Consider the following 23,779-nt stretch of genomic DNA (forward strand, 5'->3'; position numbering starts at 1 on the left):
AATGGACTCCAGAAGATGGTAGAGGACAGGAAGGCCTGGAGGAACGTTGTCCATAGAGTTGCGATGGGTCGGACACGACCGCAGCTAACAACAACAACATTATTTTTTTCAGAACCAATCCAAGTTAGGTCATATGTAAGTAAATTATGCAGACACCTTTGTTGGTGTCACAAACAGTGTGAAAAAGTTGCTGACCCACTTTACCATATTGTGTTCTAAGAAGTGTCACCAGAGAGTCATCTACTGCAATCATTAAAAGGTAAAATCAGTGCAGTGGTGTTGTCATGCTCTCTGTACCCAGCGGGATTTATAGCAGTTACTACATCACAAACCTATAGCAGCCCAACTTGCCCTGTGATCAACAATGCCAGAGCGAATCTTCTCTCCAGGATAGAATATAAATGCCTTCTTGTGTCAGGCCAAAGGTCCCTTTACAGTAGTTTAGCATTCTGTCTTCAGTGAGACTTAATCAGATTAATAAAAGAACAGGACTGCAATAAAAGTATGCCCTAGCCCAAAGGAGACAATATGTCCCACCCTTAACCATAATGCCCTTATCTCTTGCAAACCATTTGAACTAAACAATCAACTATTGTACCTATCTACAAAGTCATCTAGGCAGAGAGATATAGAAAAGAGACAAGACGTGGGATTTACATGCATTTCAGAACACTATGTGAAAAATGCAGGAAGCTGGATCTTGTAGCCTTCCAAAAGAGAAAATCAGTATAGTCATAAGAATGTGAAATAACTGTCAATATCATCATCATCATGATTATGATTATTATTACTATTATCCTTATACATCAGTCTTTTCTAACCTGCCGTTCCCCACATCTGTTTAGACTCAACTCTCAGACCTCCTTAGGTAGCATGAATCTTACTATGCAACAAAGGTGTGCTTTTTTCACCACTTTCACAATAGTAAATTGAGCTCAGTTCTACATGGCAACCCTTTTATAATTAAAGTATAGTAATGGCAAAAATAAAGAATGGACCACACTACAGAACATCATTTTTTGGAAAGATCCACTTGTTGCAAGTTTATTACAAGTAATCCTGCAACAACTAAGCAACCAACTAGGGAATAAACATGAGTTTTGCAATGGAATTTTTTTTTGTCTTTTTTCGCCTCCTCTTCCATCTTCTTCATTCAGACGCAGAAAGGCAGACCATGAGAGCCTACAGCAAGTGCAAGAAAACAGGGAAGATTTACATACTGATTTGGTTAGGATTGCAAACATCAGTATGACCTGGTGTGTACAATATTTGGTTTCCTGCCAGTAGAAGAAGCAAATTATAAATCAGGGGTCTTCAAACTTGGCCCTTTATGACATGTGGACTTCAACTCCCAGAATTCCTCAGCCAGCAGGCCAAGTTTGAAGACCCCTGTTATAAATGCTACGAGTGCAAGCTTGTGTTCTTCTTGGAAAGAGGGTGAAAGGAAATGAGGAGAGGGTAAAAAATGTATAAGAAAAGATTAAAATTCTTGGGGAGGATAGCTGAAGTTCTCCAAGAGGGTCAGAGAAGTTAACAACAAAAAGTAACAAAATTCTCCCTTACCATACTATACATATATGTGGATGAATTGCGATCCAAAAAAGTAATATCAGGAAGCACTTGTTACCAGGAGAACTCAGAAATTTACTAAACTCCCCTCTAGAGGACATGTTGCAGAACAATGTAAAAGTCACATTGGCTTCCATGGACATTAGAAATCCAAAAGTTAACTTGAAACAGAAGAGGCAGTTTGTGCTAGTGGATTATTCCATCAGGTGGAAGTGCTGTGTAATGTGATGTTGGCATGAGGTGTGTTGTCTTTTAGGCATCTGTATACAGAACACGAGAGAGTTCCAGCCCTATAAGCTAGACCAGACTAAGAAGATACTGTGTAGACCTAAAGCTACTTTTATTAGAATAGCTATAACACTGTAATAGAATTTTACAAGTCTGAATGGCCATCCCTTCCTCCTTTAATCTTCATGTGAATTAGGACAGAATTTGTCTGATAAGTTTTCCTAAACTATTTTCTTCATCTGGACTTGAGCCTCATTTATCTGATTATTACTTTGCTAACTGATTTTCCCTCTGTCTTATATTCACTACACCAAGTAAAGTCATGCAGGAAGTAGCAGAGGTCATTATAGAACCACTCTCAGTAAGCTTTGAGAACACCTGGGGGACTAGGGAGGTCTCAGAAGATTAGAGAAAAGTGAATTTCATCCCATCTTCAAAAGGGGGGAGAAGGAGAACCTAGGACAGTGATGGCGAACCTTTTAGAGACCAAGTGCCCAAACTGCAACCCAAAACCCACTTATTTATCGCAAAGTGCCAGGGCTGCATCACCATTGTTGTGCCCTCAGGGGAGGTGGGGGACATGGACCACTGAGTGGGCGTGGCTTCAGTGGTCATGGCAGACTGGGTGAGCGTGGCCAGGGCCAGGATGGCAGGAGCCAGTCCCTGACCATCTCCAGGGCATCCCTGCTTGCTCGCTCACTTCTTGTCCTGTCACTTCCAAACGCCACTTGCTACTCTGACGAACTCTGCTGAGGCAACTGTGCACGTGCCCACAGAGAGGGCTCTAAGTGCCGCCTCTAGCATGTGTGCCATAGGTTCGCCACCACTGACCTAGGAAATACTGTTACTTTGATGTCTACTGAGCAAGATTAGTTCTTGTCAGTCTATCAAGCTGGACCAAACTAAGAAACTAATAACATATAGGTCAAGACTACTTTTATTGTAACAGCTATAGTAACAAAATCTAGTAAGTCTGAATGTGCTCTCTCCGCCCTCCCCCCCCCCCCCCCGCTTCATGTAAACTAGGAAGGGGCTTTCTCAAGCTACTTTCCTGGCCCTGGCTGTAATTCTTCCTATCTGATCTTTGATCATAGCAGCTCTTCATCCTATCCTTCTTTCTGAATGCGGTGCCATCTGGGATATGTTAAACCTGTTCCTTCTATTTTAAATATCACTAAGGATTCATCTGTTTTCCATGGGACTTTGAAGAGAAGGGTTTATTGAGATTCTAAAGGCTTTATCTGCAATAATTGTATAAATTTTACTGCAGCAATTTAGTGGCCTGGGTATTTTATTGCTATTTCTAGTTTTTTATTGTTTTTTCTTTGGAGATTTTTTAAAAATGATTTTATGTTTATTTGTATTTTAAGTCTATGTTGATTAATGGATGTGGTCTTTAAATGGTTCTTTTAAGGACAATTTATAAATAATGCATTAAATGCATTTCCATAATATCTTATGAAATGCAATACGATACAAATCATTTTGCTTAATATAGCCACATTAAACTATTTCTACTCCACCTGTAGCAATAATTTGTTAACAATGTGATTTAGATTCTCAGTTCACATGACAATTGTTAATCATTCATCCTTCAAGGGAACAACATCTCATGGTTTGATAATTTGGAACTATGTCCATTATGTTTATTGAAAACAGTGGCTAAGATAGAATTATAGTTTACATCTTATTCTTTTGAAAAGTAATGTTTGACAAAAGTCACCGAAAGGCATTAATGGTTATTGTCCAGTTCCACTTAGGTCTATCATTATGAAATGTTTTGAAAGGCTGGTAAGGAACCAGCCTCCAGCATTTGACTCGCTTCAGTTTGCTTACCGTCCAAATTGCTCTACAGAGGATGCTATTTCATCTGTTCTCTATCTGATCTTGGCACACTTAAGAGGAAAAAAAAATACTTTTTGTCAATTTTAGTTCAACGTTTAATATGATCATTTCTCAGCATTTAGTAGAAAAACTGAGCCTTTTAGGCTTCAATAATCCTTTGTGCAACTGGATTCTTGATTTTCTCACTGATAGGCCCTAGTATGTGTGAGCTGGGAGTAATATTTCTAACACAATTTTCTTTAGCACAGGTTGTCCTCAGGGCTGTACCCTAAGTCTGCTGTTGTTCACCCTGCTGACCTATGACTGTTGTGCAAGGTTTGCTACCAACCATATTGTGAAGTATGCAGATGATACAACAGTGGTGATCCTTATTCAGGATGATAATGAAGGTGATTACCGGGAGGAGATAGAGGGTTTGATGAACTGGTGTAATAAAACAGCCTGGTTTTAAATGTAGGAAAAACAAGAGATTAGTTGATTTCCGAAAAGGCAGGCACAGCCATACAGCTCTGTATATTAACAATTCAACTGTGGAGATAGCAGCATCAAGTGTCTGGGTGTGCAGCCAAGGTTACCTTGGTTGCTTAATGGTGAGATACTAGTGAAGCGGGCACAGTAGTGCCTGCATTTTCTGCATCGTATGAGAAGAGTACATCTTCCTTCCCCTGTCCTTACCACTTTCTATAGAGGGATGATTGAAAGCATCCTTCGTATTGTATTACTGTGTGATTTGGAAATATTGTTCCGGATAGGAAGGCTGCGCAGAGAGTGGTGAGGATGGCAATAAAGATTATTGGAAGTTTACTTCCTCCTATCCAGGACATAGCATATAAGCACTGCTTGACCAAAGTCCTCAGTATTGTCAGGGACACTATAAATCCTCTTCATGACTGGTTTTCTGTTACCTACTGGGAGGAGGCTTTGTGGTATCGGAAGCAGAACAGCTAGATTCTAGATTAGCTTTGTACCATACAGTATCAATCTTGTTAGTTTTCAACTTTTTTTCGCTATGTATTCAAAATGGACGGTGACCTTGCATTTGTGTGTGCATGTATGTGCATGGGTATATTTATTTTTTGTTCTTTCGAGAGCAGGAATCAGAATTTCATTTTTTAATGTGTGCCAGTGTGTTCAAAGAAAAAAGTGACAAAAAAGCTTGTCTTGTCTTGTCTTGTCCTGTCCTGTCCTGTCCTGTCCTACCCTATCATCTTAATTACGTGTTAGCACTGGAATTCATTCAGTCAGGCAGAGTACATAAAGGAGCTGAAACATTTGTAATATATCCCGTAGTGAACAATCTTTGGATTTGCTTGATAGACTGTTTTTCATGTATTGCTTCTGTGTGCTTCTTTTAGAGCCATTGTAATGGTAGGCAGGGAGTAAATTTAAATTTGTTTACATAGAATTCATTAACATTTCTATCTCTGAATCAGCACTTGTTTCTGTTTCTCCCCAGAAATAATAATACCTGATTTTCACACAGTCAAAATACACCAAGATTTCTTTGATAAGGAAATTATTCAGCACTTCTGAGAACATATTTATATACGGGTTCGGTTTTGTTCCTTCTGATACTGGGAAAATTCTCCTCAAAGCTGGAATGTGGCCTCTGGGTTCAAACCTCAGGATTAGTCATATCATGGACATTCAGTAAAAGCTTAGCATTGCAGGCATTACCATCCCACATTTAATTAAATTACTTTGGGAGCTTTTTGTGACTATGTACATTAGCTGAGTCATTTGTGAACTGATAGAATTTGAGGGTTTTTGTTGTAAAAATTGCATAAGGTGCTTTTGGAAAGAAATGAAGAAGCCAGCAGATAACTAGGAAACACCACTGAAAATTATGCCCCATTTAAATAAGTTGGCATACCAGTATTACACATGGACAATTTCCAACTCAAATGGCTAAAGTACTGGGAGGAAGGAAACGGGAAATTCAGTTCACTGATGCAGGAGGCCTTTCAACAGCATCCTTGGGACCCAAGTCCTTTACCTGGGCCAGTCTATGCAGCATTCACAGGAATCAAGAACTTATAGAAGACAAACAAAACAAATTCATAAACTAGTTGTTCAAAAGATAGGGAAACAACATCTTAACAATAATATCCAATGACTTTCATACATTTCGCATAGCAATCTAAAGAATAATTACCTATTTCTTAGGGCCTGGAAAAGGCCTCGGGAGCCCGGATCAGGCTGCAGGGGGGGTTGCACGGAACCCTCCCCCGCCCTTAGATCTGTGCCACAGCAGCCTGGAAAAGGCCTCCGGAACCCCGATCCAACCTCCGGAGGCATGTGGAAGCGTCTCACAGGTTTGGCTGTTCTCTGTTGCAGAGAACAGAGGCCTAAAATACCATGAAATCATACGAGATCAGTAGTGTGAGATCTCACCCCACTGATCTCACGTAATCTTGCATTACTTTAGGCCTTCATTCTCTGCGAACGCACTGAAGGCCTGGAGCAGCCAAGAAAGCGAAAGATCTTGATCTTCTCAGGGTGAGTATTGAAGGCCTGGTGCCTAGGGAGACCCGGGGCAGGGGTGGGGAATAACCAGGGTGAATGTTACAGAGCTGCGAACGACTGCCATGGTGCTGCAATATTCGTAACTTTGGGACTTGCTCATAAGCACTACAGGACGCTCATCACGTAACTTTGAAAGAGTGTTAAGTGAACGCTTGTAACTCGGGGATTACCTGTAGCGAATTCAATGGGTATTGAAGCAGTTGAGTGCTGAGGAATGACTGTATTTCTTATAGCACAATATTATCCAGCAATGCATTTCTTTATGACCAAGATCCTTCCCTTAATCCAATTTTGTAATAGGCCTTTGCGGTGTTAAAAGCTTCTTGTTGGCAAGTTCAGAATATTTAATTGCTTTCTTTGAGGATTCATTGCAAAGTTGAGGAAAGTGTTTTAAATCAACCAAATAAGTAAATAAAAACCATGGCCTTACTTATTTTTATCTCTCTCTCATGAATTAGAGAAAAATTATAGAAAAATATTAAAAAAAATTCAAAAGCACATATTATACAATATATGTGTGAGACCTGCCCCAACTAGGTGCCTAGGAAAGAAAGACCCTTGAACATTTTGTTGAACTCATAGGTTCTTTTACTAAAGATTGCTGGCTGCAGCAAAGGCCGGCTAAAACTAAAGTTCTTGTGTGAAAGGTTACACACTTTTTCCCCTTTGGCCTGGCCTTCCCCCCTGATCAGTTTGTCTTCAGCCAGTGGTGAACTGCTTAGTGCTGTGGTCGCGAACCTATGGCACGGGTGCCACAGGTGGCATGCACAGCCCTCTCTGTGGGCACACACGTGGTCGCCCGAGTCCTAGGCCTTCAGATGGGTTTTATAAAACCTTTTCGCTTTAGGCCCCCAATGCCATGTGCAAAAAAAAAAAAGGTTCAATCAATCAATTTCAACTTCCCGCAGGGAAAAAAAAGATCTCACAAAGTTGGAATTGATTGTCCCACTCAATCTGCCATTACCAGTGCAGCCACGGCCACCCATTGGGCCACACCCACCCAATGGACCATGCCCACCCGGCACCTGACAATACATAAGTGGGTTTGGGTTGCAGTTTGGGCACGCGGTGTCTAAAAGGTTCGCCATCACTGGCTTAGTGTTTTGAGAACCTCTCAGATGTTTGGAGCAATCCATATTCCGTTCTCAAGCTTCATGGCCTTGAAGACTGGCATAGGGTGGTTTCTTGCACCTCTGGTTTCTGTCACAATCATTTGTTTCATTTTTCTCCAAAACATCTATGGAGAAATATTTTCAGTGTAACCAATTGGACAAGACCAATTATAAAAAACATATAAGTTGCTGCCTGCAACTGCAAACTGCAAAGAGAACTAAGGAACACTGGCAAAAATTAATCATGCTTGTGCATATGTTAAACATACAACTCTTTCAATTTAAAAATAATTAAATTTCTATTTTTGTGAGGTAGAATAACTATACAGTTAGCATACCAACAGCTGTAGCAAAATCCTACCTGAGGTAAATATTTTAAGTGAAAATATTTGTGCAAATTCTGATGTGACAGTGATATAAAGCTTGACATTCTATCTGTATATTTATCTCCCACTCTATTTTAGTTTATACTATAAACTAGTATTCTCCAGGAATGTTAGACTACAAGTCCAATAAACCTCAATCAGATTCAAAGGTGATTGGATTGCATTATGAAGTTGAAGTCAGATAATCTGTAATGCTTCTAGAGTACTTCGAGGAAATCCGTTTCTGTAATGCTTCTAGAATACTTCATGGAAATCGGTTCTGTCATTGTTTCTAAAGTACTTCAAGGAATTTGGATGGAAAGTACTCATCAAAGGCAAGGTCAGTATCATAACTATCACTGAATTTTTAAAAGGTTAAATAAGACCTAGCCTTGTAGGCAAATTTAGTCACGTTTTTCATGGTGTGCAAGGAGGTAAGAGTCATCAAAGCATCTAATAATTAAACCACTTATGACACCAATTAAGGATGCAGGGGAGTATATTAATAAAATAGCACTTCTCACATGACACAAGCGTTCAAGGAACATTAATTAATTGATATACCAACCAAGCCTTGTTATCTCTTGTCTGGCACTGGTAGTACTGGAATAGTAAATAAAAGTATATAAAAAGGCTGTTCAGCTCTCTGGAAAATTTCATGACAGCCTAACTTTGGAATCTCTGCCCCTAAAAACTCCTTGCCAGCTGTTTGGCAGCTGTCACTCTCAAGTATTTGGTTGCCTGCTTGCGGGTTTGTTCATTAAAGTATTTGTACATAGGCAGCTCAAAACTGACTCCAGATATTTCACAAAATAAAAATACATCAAAAGATATATAAAACAAATGCAAATAAAACAAGTATCCATCTCAAAAACAAGTGCAAAGATTGAACTATAACTGAAACCAGACACTCTGCCTTTTCTACAGACTGTAGTTTCTGAATCGTTTTCACAGACAGCTCCATAAGAGTTTGTTACAGTCCTCAGTGCCAAAAAGAACGTGAATCACTGTAACTGGGGCCTCCTAATCCAGATAGGCCCACTACATAATAACCATCTTGCTTAGCAACAGGAATTCTGGTCCCGATTGTGGTTGTAAATTGAGGACTATCTGTATGGCTTTAAAACTGGTAACTTATGAGCATTCTGAAAGTACTTGAAAATTTCCCCACTGAGCCAGCAAATAGCTGTTACATAGTTTGGTGAGGTCTGGAACTCATATGCAATATGGAAACTAGATGAGATTGCTGGGGAGACAATGAACACTCCAGAAACGTTGCTGATAAAGAATCTGGCTTAATCCCAGTTCCTGTTAGCTCTGGAGAGGGTCACACTCCCCAAAGAAGATTTGCAGCTTGGGTTTTCCTAAACTTTGCTCTGTGCCAGGCCCTTGTCACCATGCTTTCACAATTCCTGCCTTTTGGATCCAGAAGTCCTTACAACTGTAACATTACACACTTTCCTGGGTCTGTCTTTGAAAACTATCCCACAACTGAACTTTTTATTCAAAATTCAGCAGCAGGGCTAATGCAGGTTAGCCACTGTAGTGATGCAACGCTTATGATACAGTTGACAGCATGTATCCGTCCAATCCGAAGTACTGGTGGTAAACTATGAAGCCCTCCATGGTTCAGCTCCCACTTATCTTCAGGACCATCTTCTCCCAGTTAAGAAGGGAATGTCTAGGGTCCCCACCTAAGCAATTAAGGAATGAAACCCAGGAAATAGCCCTTTTTAATGACCCCTGAACACAGAATTCTAGAGAGTCATTTGAACTTTGCCCAGTTGGCTTTTCATGAAGTCATAAAAATGGATCTATTCCAGCAGGTGTTCAGGTACAGTAGTGGTAATGAACCCTCTCTTTTTTGTTGATTTTTAATTCTAGCGTTACATTTTTAAAGTAATGGGAATGGACATTTGATATTTATTATGTGTTTTACCATTGTAAACAGTGTCTTTGCAATTGTGCAGGATATATTGTTCTGTTGTAATAACAAACTGATGAGTAGTTCGTAACCCACATCTCGGCACAAACAGAAAAACCAAAATGGCTTTCCTAAGCAATATGCAAAAAACAGTATCCAAATGAAATTAATAAACATCAGTGGGATTTTTCCATATATAGATTTTTAAAAGCCCTTTATGGTTATAGTCTCGTGCCAAGATGTTGAAACTCCCATAAGGCATTACTTATATAATTAAAAAGTGGGTGGGTGCATTCATCCAGGAAACACATATTTCTTCTGCTTCACACCCAAATGATGAACAGGGAATGTAGGCATTATTTGGTTATGCAACGCTGACAAAAATCGTGTGTGACACCAAGCTCTCTTCTTAGAATATTACCAGGCTTATTGTAAACTAAGGTGCCTGCCTTAACATAGGAAGTAAAACTATGAGGGAAATGCAGAAATTTTGTGTAGCTTGGAAATAAGTTAATCCACAAGGTTTTGTATATAACCAGTGAATATATGTGCATTAGTCTCAAACACAAATAGTTTAGATTTGAACATCACATTTTCAGAAACCTCACTTTCAACATTAGGAAATATTCAACCATCCAAACTTCCAACTGTGGGATGAGATGCAACAATATTGCCCAGATGGCTGCTCCTTGCCCTTCCTCCCACACAGACATATTGAGGTCCAACAGCCACAACAGCAATTTCCGCAAAATCTATGTGTTCTGCATGCTTCCCTATACACTTTCATTATTGTTGTTGTATTTATATCTGAACTTTCTTAAAAGTTGTTGTTCTAGATCAGACATGTCAAACACAAGGCCCGGGGGCCAGATCAGGCCCGCGAAGTGGTTTCATGTGGCCCGCGAAGCCATCCTGGAAACAGTGAGGGAATGGCCCCCACCGCCTTGGCCCTGGTCCAGAGACCCTCCTTCTGCCAGAGACCCTCAGATCTGTCCCACTCCTGCTCAGGGTCCCATAGGCACCCTTGATGCGAACGATGTAGAGCTGGCCACACCCACCCAGTAGGCCATACGCACTCTAGCCACACCCACCCAGTAGGCCACGCCCACCCTGGCCATACCCACCTGGCCCCCTGAGGGCAACCGCAATGCTGATGCGGCCCTCAATGAAATTGAGTTTGACACCCCTGTTCTAGATGCAAACAAGAAACATATTATATTCATCTTTGGTAGCACTTGACTGATTGTGCCTGAACTCTGAAACTAAGCAGGGCTGAACTTCATTGATAAGTATTTGGGTAGGAGAAATTCCATAGTGCAATGAGAGTACTGCAGACAACTCAAAACACCCCAGGAAACAGCCAATGGCAAAGCACTTCTGTGTAGTTGCCAAAACTCCCCAACATGGTTGTATCCTTGTAATCATAAAGAACTGACCTTAAGGTAAAGGCATCTTTACTCTTTTTTGCTGTCCATGAAGTTATTAGGAGGGAAATTCAACTTCAAGAGACTCTGTATTTCTAAAACACTTTAAGGTGGCCTCATTTTATCCCCAAAATGGACCCAGATTGTTGGGGGCAATAAGCTGACTTTGTAATAATGCTGCATGGGGGGGGGGGCAAAGCCCTAATAAGCAGGCATATACATAGAATGAAGGCTATTGCTAAGCACATTTGATTTGTGCTTAGATTGTAAGCCGCCCTGAGTCTTTGGAGAAGGGCGGGATATAAATGGGGTTAAAATAAAATAAAAATAAAAATTATTTTCTAGGTGTGAAGATTCTATAAATATCAAAATCAATCAGACATAATCAAAGCAAAAAAAAATATGGTACCCAAAAGGTAATTCCTCAACAATAACAACAGACCATAACTTTCCAAACCCCTTGCTTGGGAGAACTTCCAGCTCCTAAATCCTTTCTGTAAGCCCAGCAGCATTCAGATGTATCCAGTCTCACATGTGGCAAAGCCAGGTGTCATGACAGTTAAATGGCATTCTTAAATCAACAGGAACCAGAACCACCCCTTGTGCTGTATCTAATGGGGAGAGACAAAATTGGGAGATGGTCCCTCCAATATCCTGGCTCCATGTCATGAAGCACTTGAATTCAGTACCTTGAATTGGATCCAGAAACTATTGAGAGCCAGTGCAGCTCACAAAACTAAGTTGTAACGTCAACAGAACTTAAAAGCACTGTAACTGCCTGTGCCACTGTATTCTGGAGTAGGTGCAGCTTCTTTATTTTCTTTACGGGCAGCTCCATGTACAGCACATTGCAGTTATGAAACCTGGAGGTGAACAAAGCAAAACTGACTGTGTGCTATGCCTCCAGTTCCAGGAAAGGGCCCAACTGGAGCACAACAGAAAGCTGTGCAAAAGCTCTCCTTGCCATGGCTGCCGCTGTTCCTCAAAAGGAAACCAAGAGACCAGGACACTCAAATTGGTCTAGATTCTAGAACAAAAGATGGACAATCACCAGGACCAGGAAGCCCTAAAACACCAAATTACTGTCCGGTTAGGACTGAGCTAAAAAACCTGTTCCTCCCCATTCTGACCCACAATCTCTACACTCCAGAACAGGGCTTTCACAGCAGCCCTTGGCCAGCTTGAGGCAGCATACTAATACAAATTCGAGTCCTGATAGTTCTGTTCACGTGTCTGTTTGATCCCATAAACTATTTTCTATCTGGCAGCTGAGCCTATTTATTTCCAACTCTGATGCAATACAACTGGAAATACACTGCCTGTGGGTTTTTGAATTTTATTTTTATGCTGCCTTTATTTTTTAATAAACAAATGTTTATTTAATACTCCTTCCTCCTATTTTCCCCACAACAATCCTGAAAGGTGAGTTGGGCTGAGAGTGACTGGTCCAAGGTCACCCAGCTGGTTTTCATGGCCAAGGACTACAACTCAGGTCTCCAGCTTTCTAATCTGGTGCTTTCACCACTGCAGCAAACTGGCTCAGTTTTCCAATGGATCTGCAGTCCCCTCCCCCCCCCCCGGGGAATTTTGGGGGAGCTGCTTTTCAATTGGCCGGAATGCTTTCCTGCAGTTTCTCAACAATTCCTTTGTTTGTTTTTTAAATAATAGAGGGTTAAAGCTTTGGTGGGGCAATCCTCAGCAGCCATTCCACTGTGAGAGATGCTAAGCATCAAGTGAAACTGATTGCAACTGAGGGTACATTGAGGTGTTTTTTTCCTGTTGTCTTATTGGTCATCTAGAAGGTACAACCACTGCCTTTCCTGGCCTTTGCATTTCGAGGTCAGATGACAGACCACCAGCCAGCTCAAAAGATATTTTTTTTAGGGGTTAGAGAGTGAAAGTATTGATGGTGCAGAAAGGATCCAATTAAACTGAGCTGCTCAGGAAAGCTTATGTCTTTAACAGAATCTGCTAGTCAGAGGATACCAGACTCCTGATCACTGAACACTGTTTACCCGTATGGATTATATGAATGGGATCAAATGTACTTTTTAAAAAATGACAGGAAAAGGCAAGGTACAACAACAGACCAAGAAACAAGAATATCATTTCAAAGCACACACAAGAGACGAAAATGCACGTGCATTTAATCTAGAGGGGAAAATAACGTCCGTATTTTTTATATACGCGCGCCATCAGGAGTTTCTAACTGCGGGTTCATAAAATTGCAGCCCATTGCACCGAGAGGTCGGTTCGCTTGACTGCATTTACATTATCAAACCTTTCCCCGACCTTGCAGGCTGATGCAAGACGTCTGCACACACTCCGTCCGCTCACATTTTTTTTTACTTCGGAGAAGCACGAAACTTAACAATTTAGATATAACGAACAGTGACAAAAATCCCCCATTCACCCTTCCACGCCGCCACCCTCGATTTCTACTTAAGCTCCGTTCCATTCTGGAACCTTCCCGGAGCGAGAGCCGTCGACTCGTGCCCGCACAACAACGTGGGAGAGAAAGGTGGGGGGGGAATAAGCGTCGGCAGAGGAACGTGCCTTCCCTTCCATATATGGCCACGACCGGAAGAGCGTCCGTCACGCCGCCGGCTCCTAATGTCTCTGCGGGCTGCTCAACGTCATGGCGCTGTGACGTATCCTGCGAAACACCCTAGAAACCAAATAATAAACATGAGCAAGCGCAGTAGGAAGCGGGCTGGAGTTGTAGAAGTAAAAGTTCAAGGCGATGGCCGAGAATTATATGAAGTCACGCAAACTTTCAAGATTAGTTTTTTTTTTTAAAAGAGAAAGCTTTTCACTTTTACTTTTGCTTTGCTGCTTTTATTTGAAGTGGAGCAATTCCCTCCCTCTTCCTCTCAACCATCAAAGGAGCCAGAGAATTCCATTTTTGTCACCTTCATTTTCTTATCTTGGCAACAATCAGAGCACTTAAGGGCAGAGCTGTTTTGAGAAATTCATTCATCTATTCTCATCCACTTCAATCGATCTTTTTTTGATTTTCCCTTCTCTGAAGATTGCCCTATCACACTGAGTTTCTATAGGAAGAACATAAGATATGTGGGATACTGTATTTCATCCATGTACAAGCTTGATTTTTCACACTATGAACCACGTGGTAAAAAAAATAGCTATATTGCCACCGTAAAAAAAAAAAGCCCTTTCACAATACCTCAGATCAGTGTGCGTTTCACTGTGTGCAATTCAGTTCCCAGGATTCTACAACCGGTATTGGGAGGTTGAAAAACACTGCCTCAGGTATAGAAGGGGACTAGAACAACTATGAGGGATGTGGTGGCTCAGTGGGTTAGGACACAGCTTGTCGATCAGAAGGTTGGCAGTTTGGCGGGTCGAATCCCGAGTGCCGCCGCGTAACAGTGGGCGCCTGTTACTCATCCCAGCTTCTGCCAACCTAGCAGTTTGAAAGCACGTAAAAATGCACCTTTGGCATCTAGTCATGCCGGCTATATGACCACGGAGACGTCCTCGGACAAGCGCTGGCTCTTCGGCTTTGAAACGGAGATGAGCACCGGCCCCTAGAGTTGGAAACGACTAGCACGCATGTGCGGGGGAACCTTTACCTTTACCTTAGAACAACTATGCTGCTGTCTCCAACATATAGTCCTGCTGCTCTTTTTCTATCAAGTGACAGCCAGAGGTACAAAGACCTGGAGTGATTACTTGGCAACCCTGGATATTTGCCTTCCCACCTATAGATTGTGTAATAAGCACCTTTCACACAATGTTTTTTTAATAAAACAGAGAAAAAGTATAGGCTAGTTTTCTAATTTTAGTCATGCCAGGCCCTAGTCAATGTTCCTTGCTAACAATAGAGATAGTACCTGGCACATGTTGGCTAATATGTCACAAAATGGTTAAATAGTTCATGCTATTCTATGAAAGCTACTATCTTTAATCTAGAAATTACCTGCAAACCAAAATGTTGTTGCTCCAACTGTCACTTTTTGGTGTAATTCAAGGGCTGGTTGTCACCTATAAAGCCTTTCATGGCTCTGAAGCTGAATACGGTAGCTACAGAGTTGCCTTTTTCCAATTGTGTCTGCCCATCCAATAAAATCTGACAGAGCTGGTATGCTCTGGATCTCATCATTAAAGCAATGGCTTTTTAGTGACCTTGCAGGTAGACTTCCTTTGCAGCGGCCTCTGTCTTCTGGATTAGCACCTTGCCCCCTCCCCCCACCAAGTTCATATAACCCTCCCTGTCCTATACTTTAGGAAAGCTTTGTTCATTCAGCACAAGGTCCTGGGACAAGGTGAGTTTTGTGTTGTTGTTTGGATATTGACTTCAATGTGAACAACTGTGGCAATTGCTGCATTGCTCCCCATGTGAGTTTTAATTATTTTGGTATTGTGACTGCTTTTATTTTGTTGTTTTAAGTTGTATTATTATATTCATTATATGGTTCTACATTGCCTAGAGTTGCAGTAACTGAGTCAGCTTATTAAACTAAAGAAACTAGAAGGTAGATATGGTACACTGGTGCACAATTATAAAATAGTATATAAAGTGATAAAAGCGAGAATGGTTTAGAGCAGATATGTCCAACCCTCAGCTCATGCAGCTCTGAAGAGCGAGTAATGCAGCCCCACAAGTTCATAAACTTTTAACATTAATATGTGATTTATATACATTAACTATATTATATATTTTATATGTGGCCCATACAAGCCAAAAGGTTGGGCACCTATGGTTTAGAACATAAGGATAGAAAGGAATGTAATGAATGGTATTAGCATATATTTCTTCTCCTTTTCCTTATTTTAAGTCTGAATTTTTTTTGTCTTAGCATGCCTTCATTTTTCATATGGAATAATATGTATTATATATATGTAATATTATTGTCATAGTATATGCATATTTTGAATAGTTCTTTGGTCTTTATATAATTAAAATTCTTGTTCCCATAACCTTTAACTGAACAAAATGATGCATCACAGGGCAACAATTTTTGAACTAAGGTACCTTAAATGGGCTAATTTACAGATTTTATCCAAAATATAGAGCCATGACTTCTGTGGAATTGAAATTGAAATTTGACAAATTTAATAAAAAAATTTATGACATCAAAATTAGTATAAAGTCTTTATGACATAATTCAAAATATCGTAAAGCATTTTCTATGCTGATGTTTGACTATGTATATAGTTCAATATGGGCATTTTCAAGGCATATGCATCTCTGAATATACGGTAACATTTCCAGTAAAGGCAGTAAGTTAGAAGGCTTTGAGGAATCTGATAATAAAATATATCTGAAAACGATAACCCAACAGGTCACAACTTGTCTAATCTAGTTAACTAGACTAACTAAGCTAACTCTGTCAAGAGGCAAACTGAAGAATGGTGTCCTATAGAATTTATAATTCTACCCTGATTTTAAACCAGAAAGAAAATGGAATACCCATAGGTTCTATGTCAGGACTTTTCAACTTTTTCACCCATTGTACCACTTTTAGGATATGGCAACATCCACCAGTCGCCTAGCAAGGTGTCAAAAACTTGATGATCCAAAAAAAAAAAAGGAAAAAGTGATGAAGTACAGGTCCCTGTGGAACCAACTCCCCCTTGAGCTCCGGATGGCCCCGGATCTCTGGTCCTTTCGCCGCAGCCTTAAAACTTTCCTTTTTCATCAGGCTGACCTGGACTGATGACAGGGTTTTTTAAAATGTTTTTTTAATTTTTAATTGTTTAGTTTAACTTATTTATTGGGGCTGTTTATTTAATTTCTTTTAACTTTTGTATTGTTGTTTTTATTGTTGTTAGCTGCCCTGAGTCCTTCGGGAGATAGGGCGGCATATAAGTCCCATAAATAAATAAATAAATAGTTAGCTTGGTGAGTGTTCGAAGTTACAATGGCACTGAAAAAGTGCCCCCCAAGCCACATCCAAGCAAGACATCTACCTGCCTGCCCGGCGGTGCTCTTCCTCTTGTCCAAGGTTTTCATTGTTGTGAGCATTTCTGTTGAGGATTGGCAGCAGGGGTGGGGTGGGGGGGTATCTGGTTTTTATTTCCCCCTCCCCTCTACTGGGTGGTTGCAGCAGGTTTTGGTCACTTCACATGAACCTGGGATACTGTGACCATGATAAATATGAATCAGTTGCCAAGCATTTGAATGTAAATCACAAAAGCCTGGAGATGCTGCAGCATTCCAGCTGATAGGCGCTTCTTCTGGGCTCAGCAGAAGCACCAGGATCAGCGCCAAGCTACAGCTAAAGCCTGGTGCTGATCCTGGTGCTTCCACTGAGCCCTGACAGCCCTGCAGCTACAGCCGTCTCTGGTTCAGGCTTGTGCAGTGCTGCCACCGGTTCAGCTCATTCCCCTCCCCCACTACCACTTTTCTAGGATGGTCGCATACCACCTGCTAGGTATCAATGTACCACAGGTCGTACCCGTACCACTGGTTGAAAAGCCCTGCTCTGTGTGAACATGGAATTTGGCTCACTCAAATTCATTTATTTTGTAAAATGAATAGGAAACTGACATATTGAAATACAGAGTATTATCTCAAGCATCGTTTGTTTTTAGGAATGCCTGTGGTTTTTACCTTGGCCCTATAATCATTCTGAGAATATAAATTGATGAAGACTATAACCTATCACAATCATGGGGAGAAGAGTTTTGCTCTTTTCCTCTTTAGAAAATTTCCCACATTGTTCAGATATATTCCTGAACCTTCAGAATCACTATTAAGATATGGTAGTGAGGTGACTTTGGAATAGAAAGGGAAGAATTGAATTTTTTTTTCATAAATCCAACTCATCTTAGGAGCTAAATCCAATTTCAGTGATTTTCCAGTCATGTCAATTCTACCAACTAGTCATAAAATAGACTCTATGTGGTCCAAAAGAATATATTGATCCTCTTCACAGGAGATTAAAGTGGTTTCAAGGAGGAGGATGAAAGGGAAGGAAATTTCTCTTTATGAAGTTCTTTGTTTATTCATTTTAGAATTCAGCCTATAGTTTATGTATGAAAAGGCCAAAAAATTAATTTGTAAAATAAATATTTCTGAGTGTAGAGTCATGCCGGCCACATGACCATGGAGACGTCCTCGGACAAGCGCTGGCTCTTCGGCTTTGAAACGGAGATGAGCACCGGCCCCTAGAGTCAGAAACGACTAGCACGCATGTGCGGGGGAACCTTTACCTTTACCTTTACCTTATGGAAATCATACAGGATGTAAGTACCCATTTTTTAAAATCATGCTACTTGAACTTAAACCTTGGACAGCTCATCTCTTAAACATGAAATATTTTTCGGTGAATGTTTGTTTGCAATGTAAAGAAATATGAAATCATATATAATGTTATGAGAAAATACAAAAAGTTTTGAATTCTTTTTAAGCAGTTTAACTTTATACAACTTTAAGACTTCGTATGAAGAAAAATACTTTAAAAATTAAACACTTACACTTAACTGAAGGTTCTAATGTCAACTTCATAAATCATGTTCCAAATAATTAATTTACTATTATATTTAAGAAGCAATATTATTGACAATTTCCCAAACTAATGATAGCTCAGCAAATATATCTGAGAAATACTCCATGAAACCAGTGAGGTACATTTCATTATAATTGGATACATTATTTTACATTGATTTGTTAATAAAGATTATTTAATGCACTGGTCTTCATATTATGCTTTATGTTCTCATTTTCTTTTACAGAAGCTGAATTCCTGTGCATTTATTTAGGAATAAACATGAGATCAAACTTTTGACAAATATTCACATCACTTACAGAAAACTGTGGAATACCTACTTATATTATCTTACAATTATGTTCTACATATTCAAGGACTTCTGGATACTGCTTTAACTGGATAATGCTTGTTAGAAAATCTGAGATAATTTGCAAGATTCTCACATCACATCAACTAACAATGGCAAATTATTTGATAAAGGAACTATTGTATTAATGTTAAGAGTATTAATTTTGTGAAATTTCTGGACATCTTTTTAAGGGTTACAACTGTCCATGCCCTCTTCTGTTTTCTTCCCTAAATTGTTTTTTTTAATCTGGTCAACATTCCATCATTATTTAGCTTATCCAATAATAATATTTTATATCCAAACCCATTCATGTTCACCACACAGCTATTCCACATTTAAAATGCAGAGGCTTGCTCATTTTTTGGGAGCCTTACTATTATACCTTATGCTCATTATTAAAAACTAAAGAGTGATAAATTTTAAGTGGTTATGTTTCTAAACATATTATACCTTATTACAGTTTTTCTAATCAAAAATAGAACTGTAATTTAGCATGGGAAATATCTGAAGAATTACTGATACTCTCCACCTTTTCCCCAATGAACAACTATTTTTTCCCTTTACTTATATTTATTTCATTTTTGGTGACAAATGAAGGACATGAGGCAGAGGAAAATGAAACACTGCGTAGATGTAGGAAACAATGAAGATGAAAGAACAAAGTCAGATATGTTCAGGCAGAGGGAAATAAACAGGAAGTGTGATGTGATGAAACTACTTATCTGAACAGAAATAATCACAAGGCTAAAGGAAATTTAATTTGTTGCTCTATGATGGTTAGTTACCTATCCTTATTAAACCAATGTTCTTTACTAATAGTACAACTGACGTGTAGAAATTTAGAATATGAGCAGCTATACACATTTACTTGGAACTATGTTCTACTAAACAGAGATATGCTTTCCTATGTTGTGTGATTAGAATTTTGTACAGTCTTAGCCTTAGCACATGTTGAAGCAACAGGATTATTAAAGCTGTAGCATGCTTATGATGAAAGAGCAGGATAGGGGCTATGTAGCCAAAGGATTAGTAATACTAATATTGTTTATTAGCCACATTAATGCTTTTGAAGAAATCACAGATTTAAGTCTGCAATGCATTAAATTATCTCCCAGTTAATTTCAATCCATTTCTCAGACCAGTTTCATTGTAAAGAAATCAAAGAGCCTTTATAGCATTCAACTTAAATGCTTTTATTGACAGGGTCTTGAACAGTAAGCAAACAATGCTTAAGTGTCATTCAAATTCACTTTTCCACATTTCAACCTCAAGGTAGAAAAAAATAAATATAAATATTCATAAATAAATTAAAAACACAATAAAACGTTTTCATGGAAAACTTATGTCAAACCATTCAGACCACTTCAACGATGTATGATCAGTTAAAGTTACAATGGACATTAATGAACAAAGAAGTATAGTACGCAGACAACATAGCTATTCATTAATCTAGAAAATGAAATTTGTCTTTTTCGCAGTTAAGTTAGACAATTGCTAAGTGATCAAAACACAATATTGCCTGGAACACAGTAGTTATTGTTAATCAGCTGCACTAGATACCCAGCACCATATCAAAATTCCAATCATTAAACCAACAGATTAATTAGCTAACGCTAGTGAATAGTAAGGAGGGAAGGGAGTCACCAACCCAGCCATGTTGAACATGCTATGAAACTGCTAGTTCTCATGGGTGGGGACAAGACAGATTCCATGCGATTTGCTACATCTCTGGAAGAAGAAGAAGAATCGGGCCTTGTGAGAGGCTGCGAAGCAGTCCTTCAGCAAAGTCGTTTCACTCCAGATGGGCTGCCCGTACCTCACGCCAGCATGGAGGCGCTTCGTCTTCCCCAGGCCTTGGGACTCCGAGAGGGGCTCCTTTGCGGCCTAAGGCCCCATGCAGGAACAGCAGCAGCAGCAGCGGCGGCGGCGGCGGCAGCAGCAGCAGCAAGACGGGACAGGGACGATGATTTCACCCAGCCCCGCGATTATTGCTCGGGGACTCGGTCCCTTCACAAAGCCAGCAAAGTAGGCGAGCTGAGCGAGTCGGAAGAGGGCTCGTTGCTGCTACTACCTTTCCTATGAGCCGCCGCGCAGCTGGGGAAAGACTCGGTCTCGGGATAAGTGAAGACGAAGGAGGAGGTGTAGGTGCTGGGGCAGGGCGTGCAGGTCACCACCGGGGTGCAAAGGGGCTCCAGATCCGCGGTGGCCGCTGGCGCCAGGGGCTCCCAGTCCGCGGCGTAAAAGGAAGAGGAGCCGGAGAGATCCATATCGGGCACAGAGCGCGGCGTCCCGCGGGCGGAGCGAGCGAAGAAGTCGTCGAAGGGCTCGGCCTTCAACTCCAAGCCACTGCTCTCCTTCGTAGGCTCCGCCCGGGTCGGCTCTTGCAGCAGCGGGAGGGCGAAAGCCGCCTCTTCGGACTCGGGAGAGCTGACCACGGGCGCCTCGGCTAACAGATCCAGGGAAGAGACCGCCAGCTCTTCCGAGAACTGTAACTCCTCGGGGATCTTGCAGGCAGGGCGGTGAGCGGCCAGCACGAATTCCAGCTTTTCCTTCTCTTTGAGCAGGTTGGCGATTTCTGTCTGGAGCGCGGACTTCTCCTCCTCCAGTTGGTCGGTTTCCTGCGGACACACAGAAGGGGAGGGACAAGTCAGTCAGCTCTTCGGGCGGAAAAGGAGCCGGGGGCAGGAAAGCGGCGGCGGCGGCAGCGGCATAGGAAGCCCAGCCGGCGAGGTCTAGCCGGAGATACTCACCGCTTGCAGGGTATCGGTCAGCTCCCTTCTCCGGTTGCGGCATTTTGCGGCTGCCATCTTGTTCCTTTCTCTCCGAATCCTCCTTTTCTCCTCCTCTTCTGGCGTCAGCTATGGAGAGAGACAGCATGCCAGTCAGTATTAGTACCGGGAGCCCGGAAAGTGCTTGTTTTTCTTTTATCTCCGCTTCAAGGCTCAGCTATGAAATGCAAGTCTTACATGCGCTCAGTAGAGCCAAGCAAAAGTATTCTTAAGGGGCGGACCATCTCCTAACAGATTTATTTCCCATCTCCAAGCAAGCGCCCTTCCTTTCCTAGGGAACAGTCAACGTCGGGTCAAATAGCCCTCCTTTCTTTCTCGCCAAGTGTAAACCTAACCCACAATCCAGAACTCTCCCTCTCAATTGCTCAATTGCTTGTCAGGCAAAAGGTAAAGTACACACCTGTTCAACTTTGCCCCTTCTGCCAATGCTTTGCCCTCTGTTTCCTGTCGTCTTGACTATCCCAACCCTTGGGTAGACCCCAGTTTGAGGAGCAGGGAGCCCATAGGGATGAGTGCGATTCTGCGAAGGGGCCACCGAAGAGCTCAGAGTGGGTTGGACCATCCATTGCAAGTCAGGACTTGTGGAGATGGCAGTCACCGTAGGGACAAAGTTAGTGCTGGAGGCAGCCAAGTCCGTGCAGAAATCCTAAAAAAAAAACATAAAGAAACTTAATTATTAAAAAAAACCGGGAGAGGCTAGGGCAGGGAGAAAGATACGACGCACACAATGATTGCATTCTGGCCCAAGAGAATGGTGGGTTATTTTGAGCTCGGCCTGCAGTCCCTTGAGCCGCATTAATTCGGACGCTGTTAACACCATCACCGAGCTACACAAGAACAGGGGCTTGTTAAAAATATCTCTGACGTCCGAGCTGACGCAAACGTCGCTCCGGAGTCTCCTGAATGAAGTCGCGTTTTATCAATGAAATTGTTTTACGCATCCACAGCTAAGCACGTCTGCCGGATTCACGTCCCACCCAATTCCCTTAATCCAGAGTACTTAAGAGGAGCCGAAACCAAAACCTTCCCCCCCACCCCACCCCCTCCACTGCCATAAGAGACCGATAGTCCCTATGAGAAGAGACAAGGAATAACACTAATTGACTGCATGCAAAATATCAGGAACCGAAAGGCATGCATCGCGTGCCGGTCGGGCCAACTCGAGTCCCCCGTCCATGAGCATTAAATGTTACTGCCGATTACTCTTGGCCACTGGACCCGACAGCAATAGAGGAACAGTCAAGTCCTTCCTACCCCACCCCACCCCTGCCCCAAGCCACTGTCCCTGTTTCCTCACCTGCGCGTTAACAGGCGAACCCATGCTGGAGAAAGAGTCTGCGGGAGAAGGGTAGTAGGTGAGACTGTCCCCCGCCGGAGAAGCACTACTGCAGCGGGAGGAAGAGGCATCGTAGTCAGCGGTGAAGCCTGGAAACATCATGTCGGAGAACCTGGGATTATACAAACCCTTCAGGGTGGTATATCTATCCCAGATTAAAATCCGAATGGAGTGGCTCTTGAGGCGAACAGGTTACTTGTAAACTCCAGTTACTTCCCGTGCCTCAGCTCCTTCGAACACTGCTTAAGTCTGTCCTGGAGTAAAGCGGTACCTCCGCCTTTTATTCTGAATGAACCTACGTCACAAGGGAGGAGCGTAGTAGGGATCACGAATCTATTCTAGGTGATCCAAAATTGTACGATACCATCAGAATTTCTCTTAACGTAATCCAGAAGCCCTCCCTAATGGGTTGCGATGCTTTTATAAGAAGATTCGCGAGAGCTCTCGACTTTTAAAAGTCTAGGAAGCCGACTACAAAGTCTTCGGCTCAACCTAGCTTGGAAACCCAACTGACGTACATATCCTTATATGGCATATAACATCCTGTGCAGGGGTGTGACTGACGGGAATCGCTCGAGGACTGAGGCCAAATGGGATGGTGCGTGTTTGTGGTAACGGCAGGGGGAGTAAAAGTAATAGCCGCAGCAAACGGATTATGCATACAGAATTGTGTCCATTTAGTGCTGACCAGACACTGACATGACACGACGCTTTAAAGAGACAGAACTTTAATTGTCTATTTAGCTCATGACCTCCACGAGAAGAAACACTGAAGCCTTTGCTAAGATAAAGCTGAGGCAGAATTCTTCCTCTCGCTGAACTTTATGTACAGTATCTATTTTCTCAAAATTT

General features: G+C 41.6%; 1 protein-coding gene across 1 annotated transcript; it reads right to left on the reverse strand.

Moving 5' to 3' along the window:
- Positions 1 to 19,984: 19,984 nt before the first annotated feature.
- Positions 19,985 to 23,315, reverse strand: FOS (Fos proto-oncogene, AP-1 transcription factor subunit). The gene is made up of 4 exons (XM_083349262.1): positions 22,889 to 23,315; positions 21,992 to 22,237; positions 21,553 to 21,660; positions 19,985 to 21,420 (listed from the first exon to the last, which is right to left on the reverse strand). The coding sequence occupies exons 1-4, from the start codon at positions 23,027 to 23,029 to the stop codon at positions 20,812 to 20,814; spliced, it is 1,104 nt and encodes a 367-aa protein (XP_083205388.1). The 5' UTR covers positions 23,030 to 23,315; the 3' UTR covers positions 19,985 to 20,811.
- Between the last annotated feature and the right edge of the window lie 464 nt (positions 23,316 to 23,779).

The sequence above is a fragment of the Vipera ursinii genome (genome assembly GCF_947247035.1).
Source record: "Vipera ursinii genome assembly, chromosome: 1".
Lineage (NCBI taxonomy): Eukaryota > Metazoa > Chordata > Lepidosauria > Squamata > Viperidae > Vipera > Vipera ursinii.

Coding starts and splice junctions, on each gene's coding strand:
- FOS (XM_083349262.1), bottom strand. CDS start 23,029: ATGATGTTTCCAGGCTTCACCGCTGACTACGATGCCTCTTCCTCCCGC. Junction 22,238..22,888: donor GTTCGCCTGTTAACGCGCAG/GTGAGGAAACAG, acceptor TTTTTTTTTTAG/GATTTCTGCACGGACTTGGC. Junction 21,421..21,552: donor TGACCGATACCCTGCAAGCG/GTGAGTATCTCC, acceptor GTGTGTCCGCAG/GAAACCGACCAACTGGAGGA.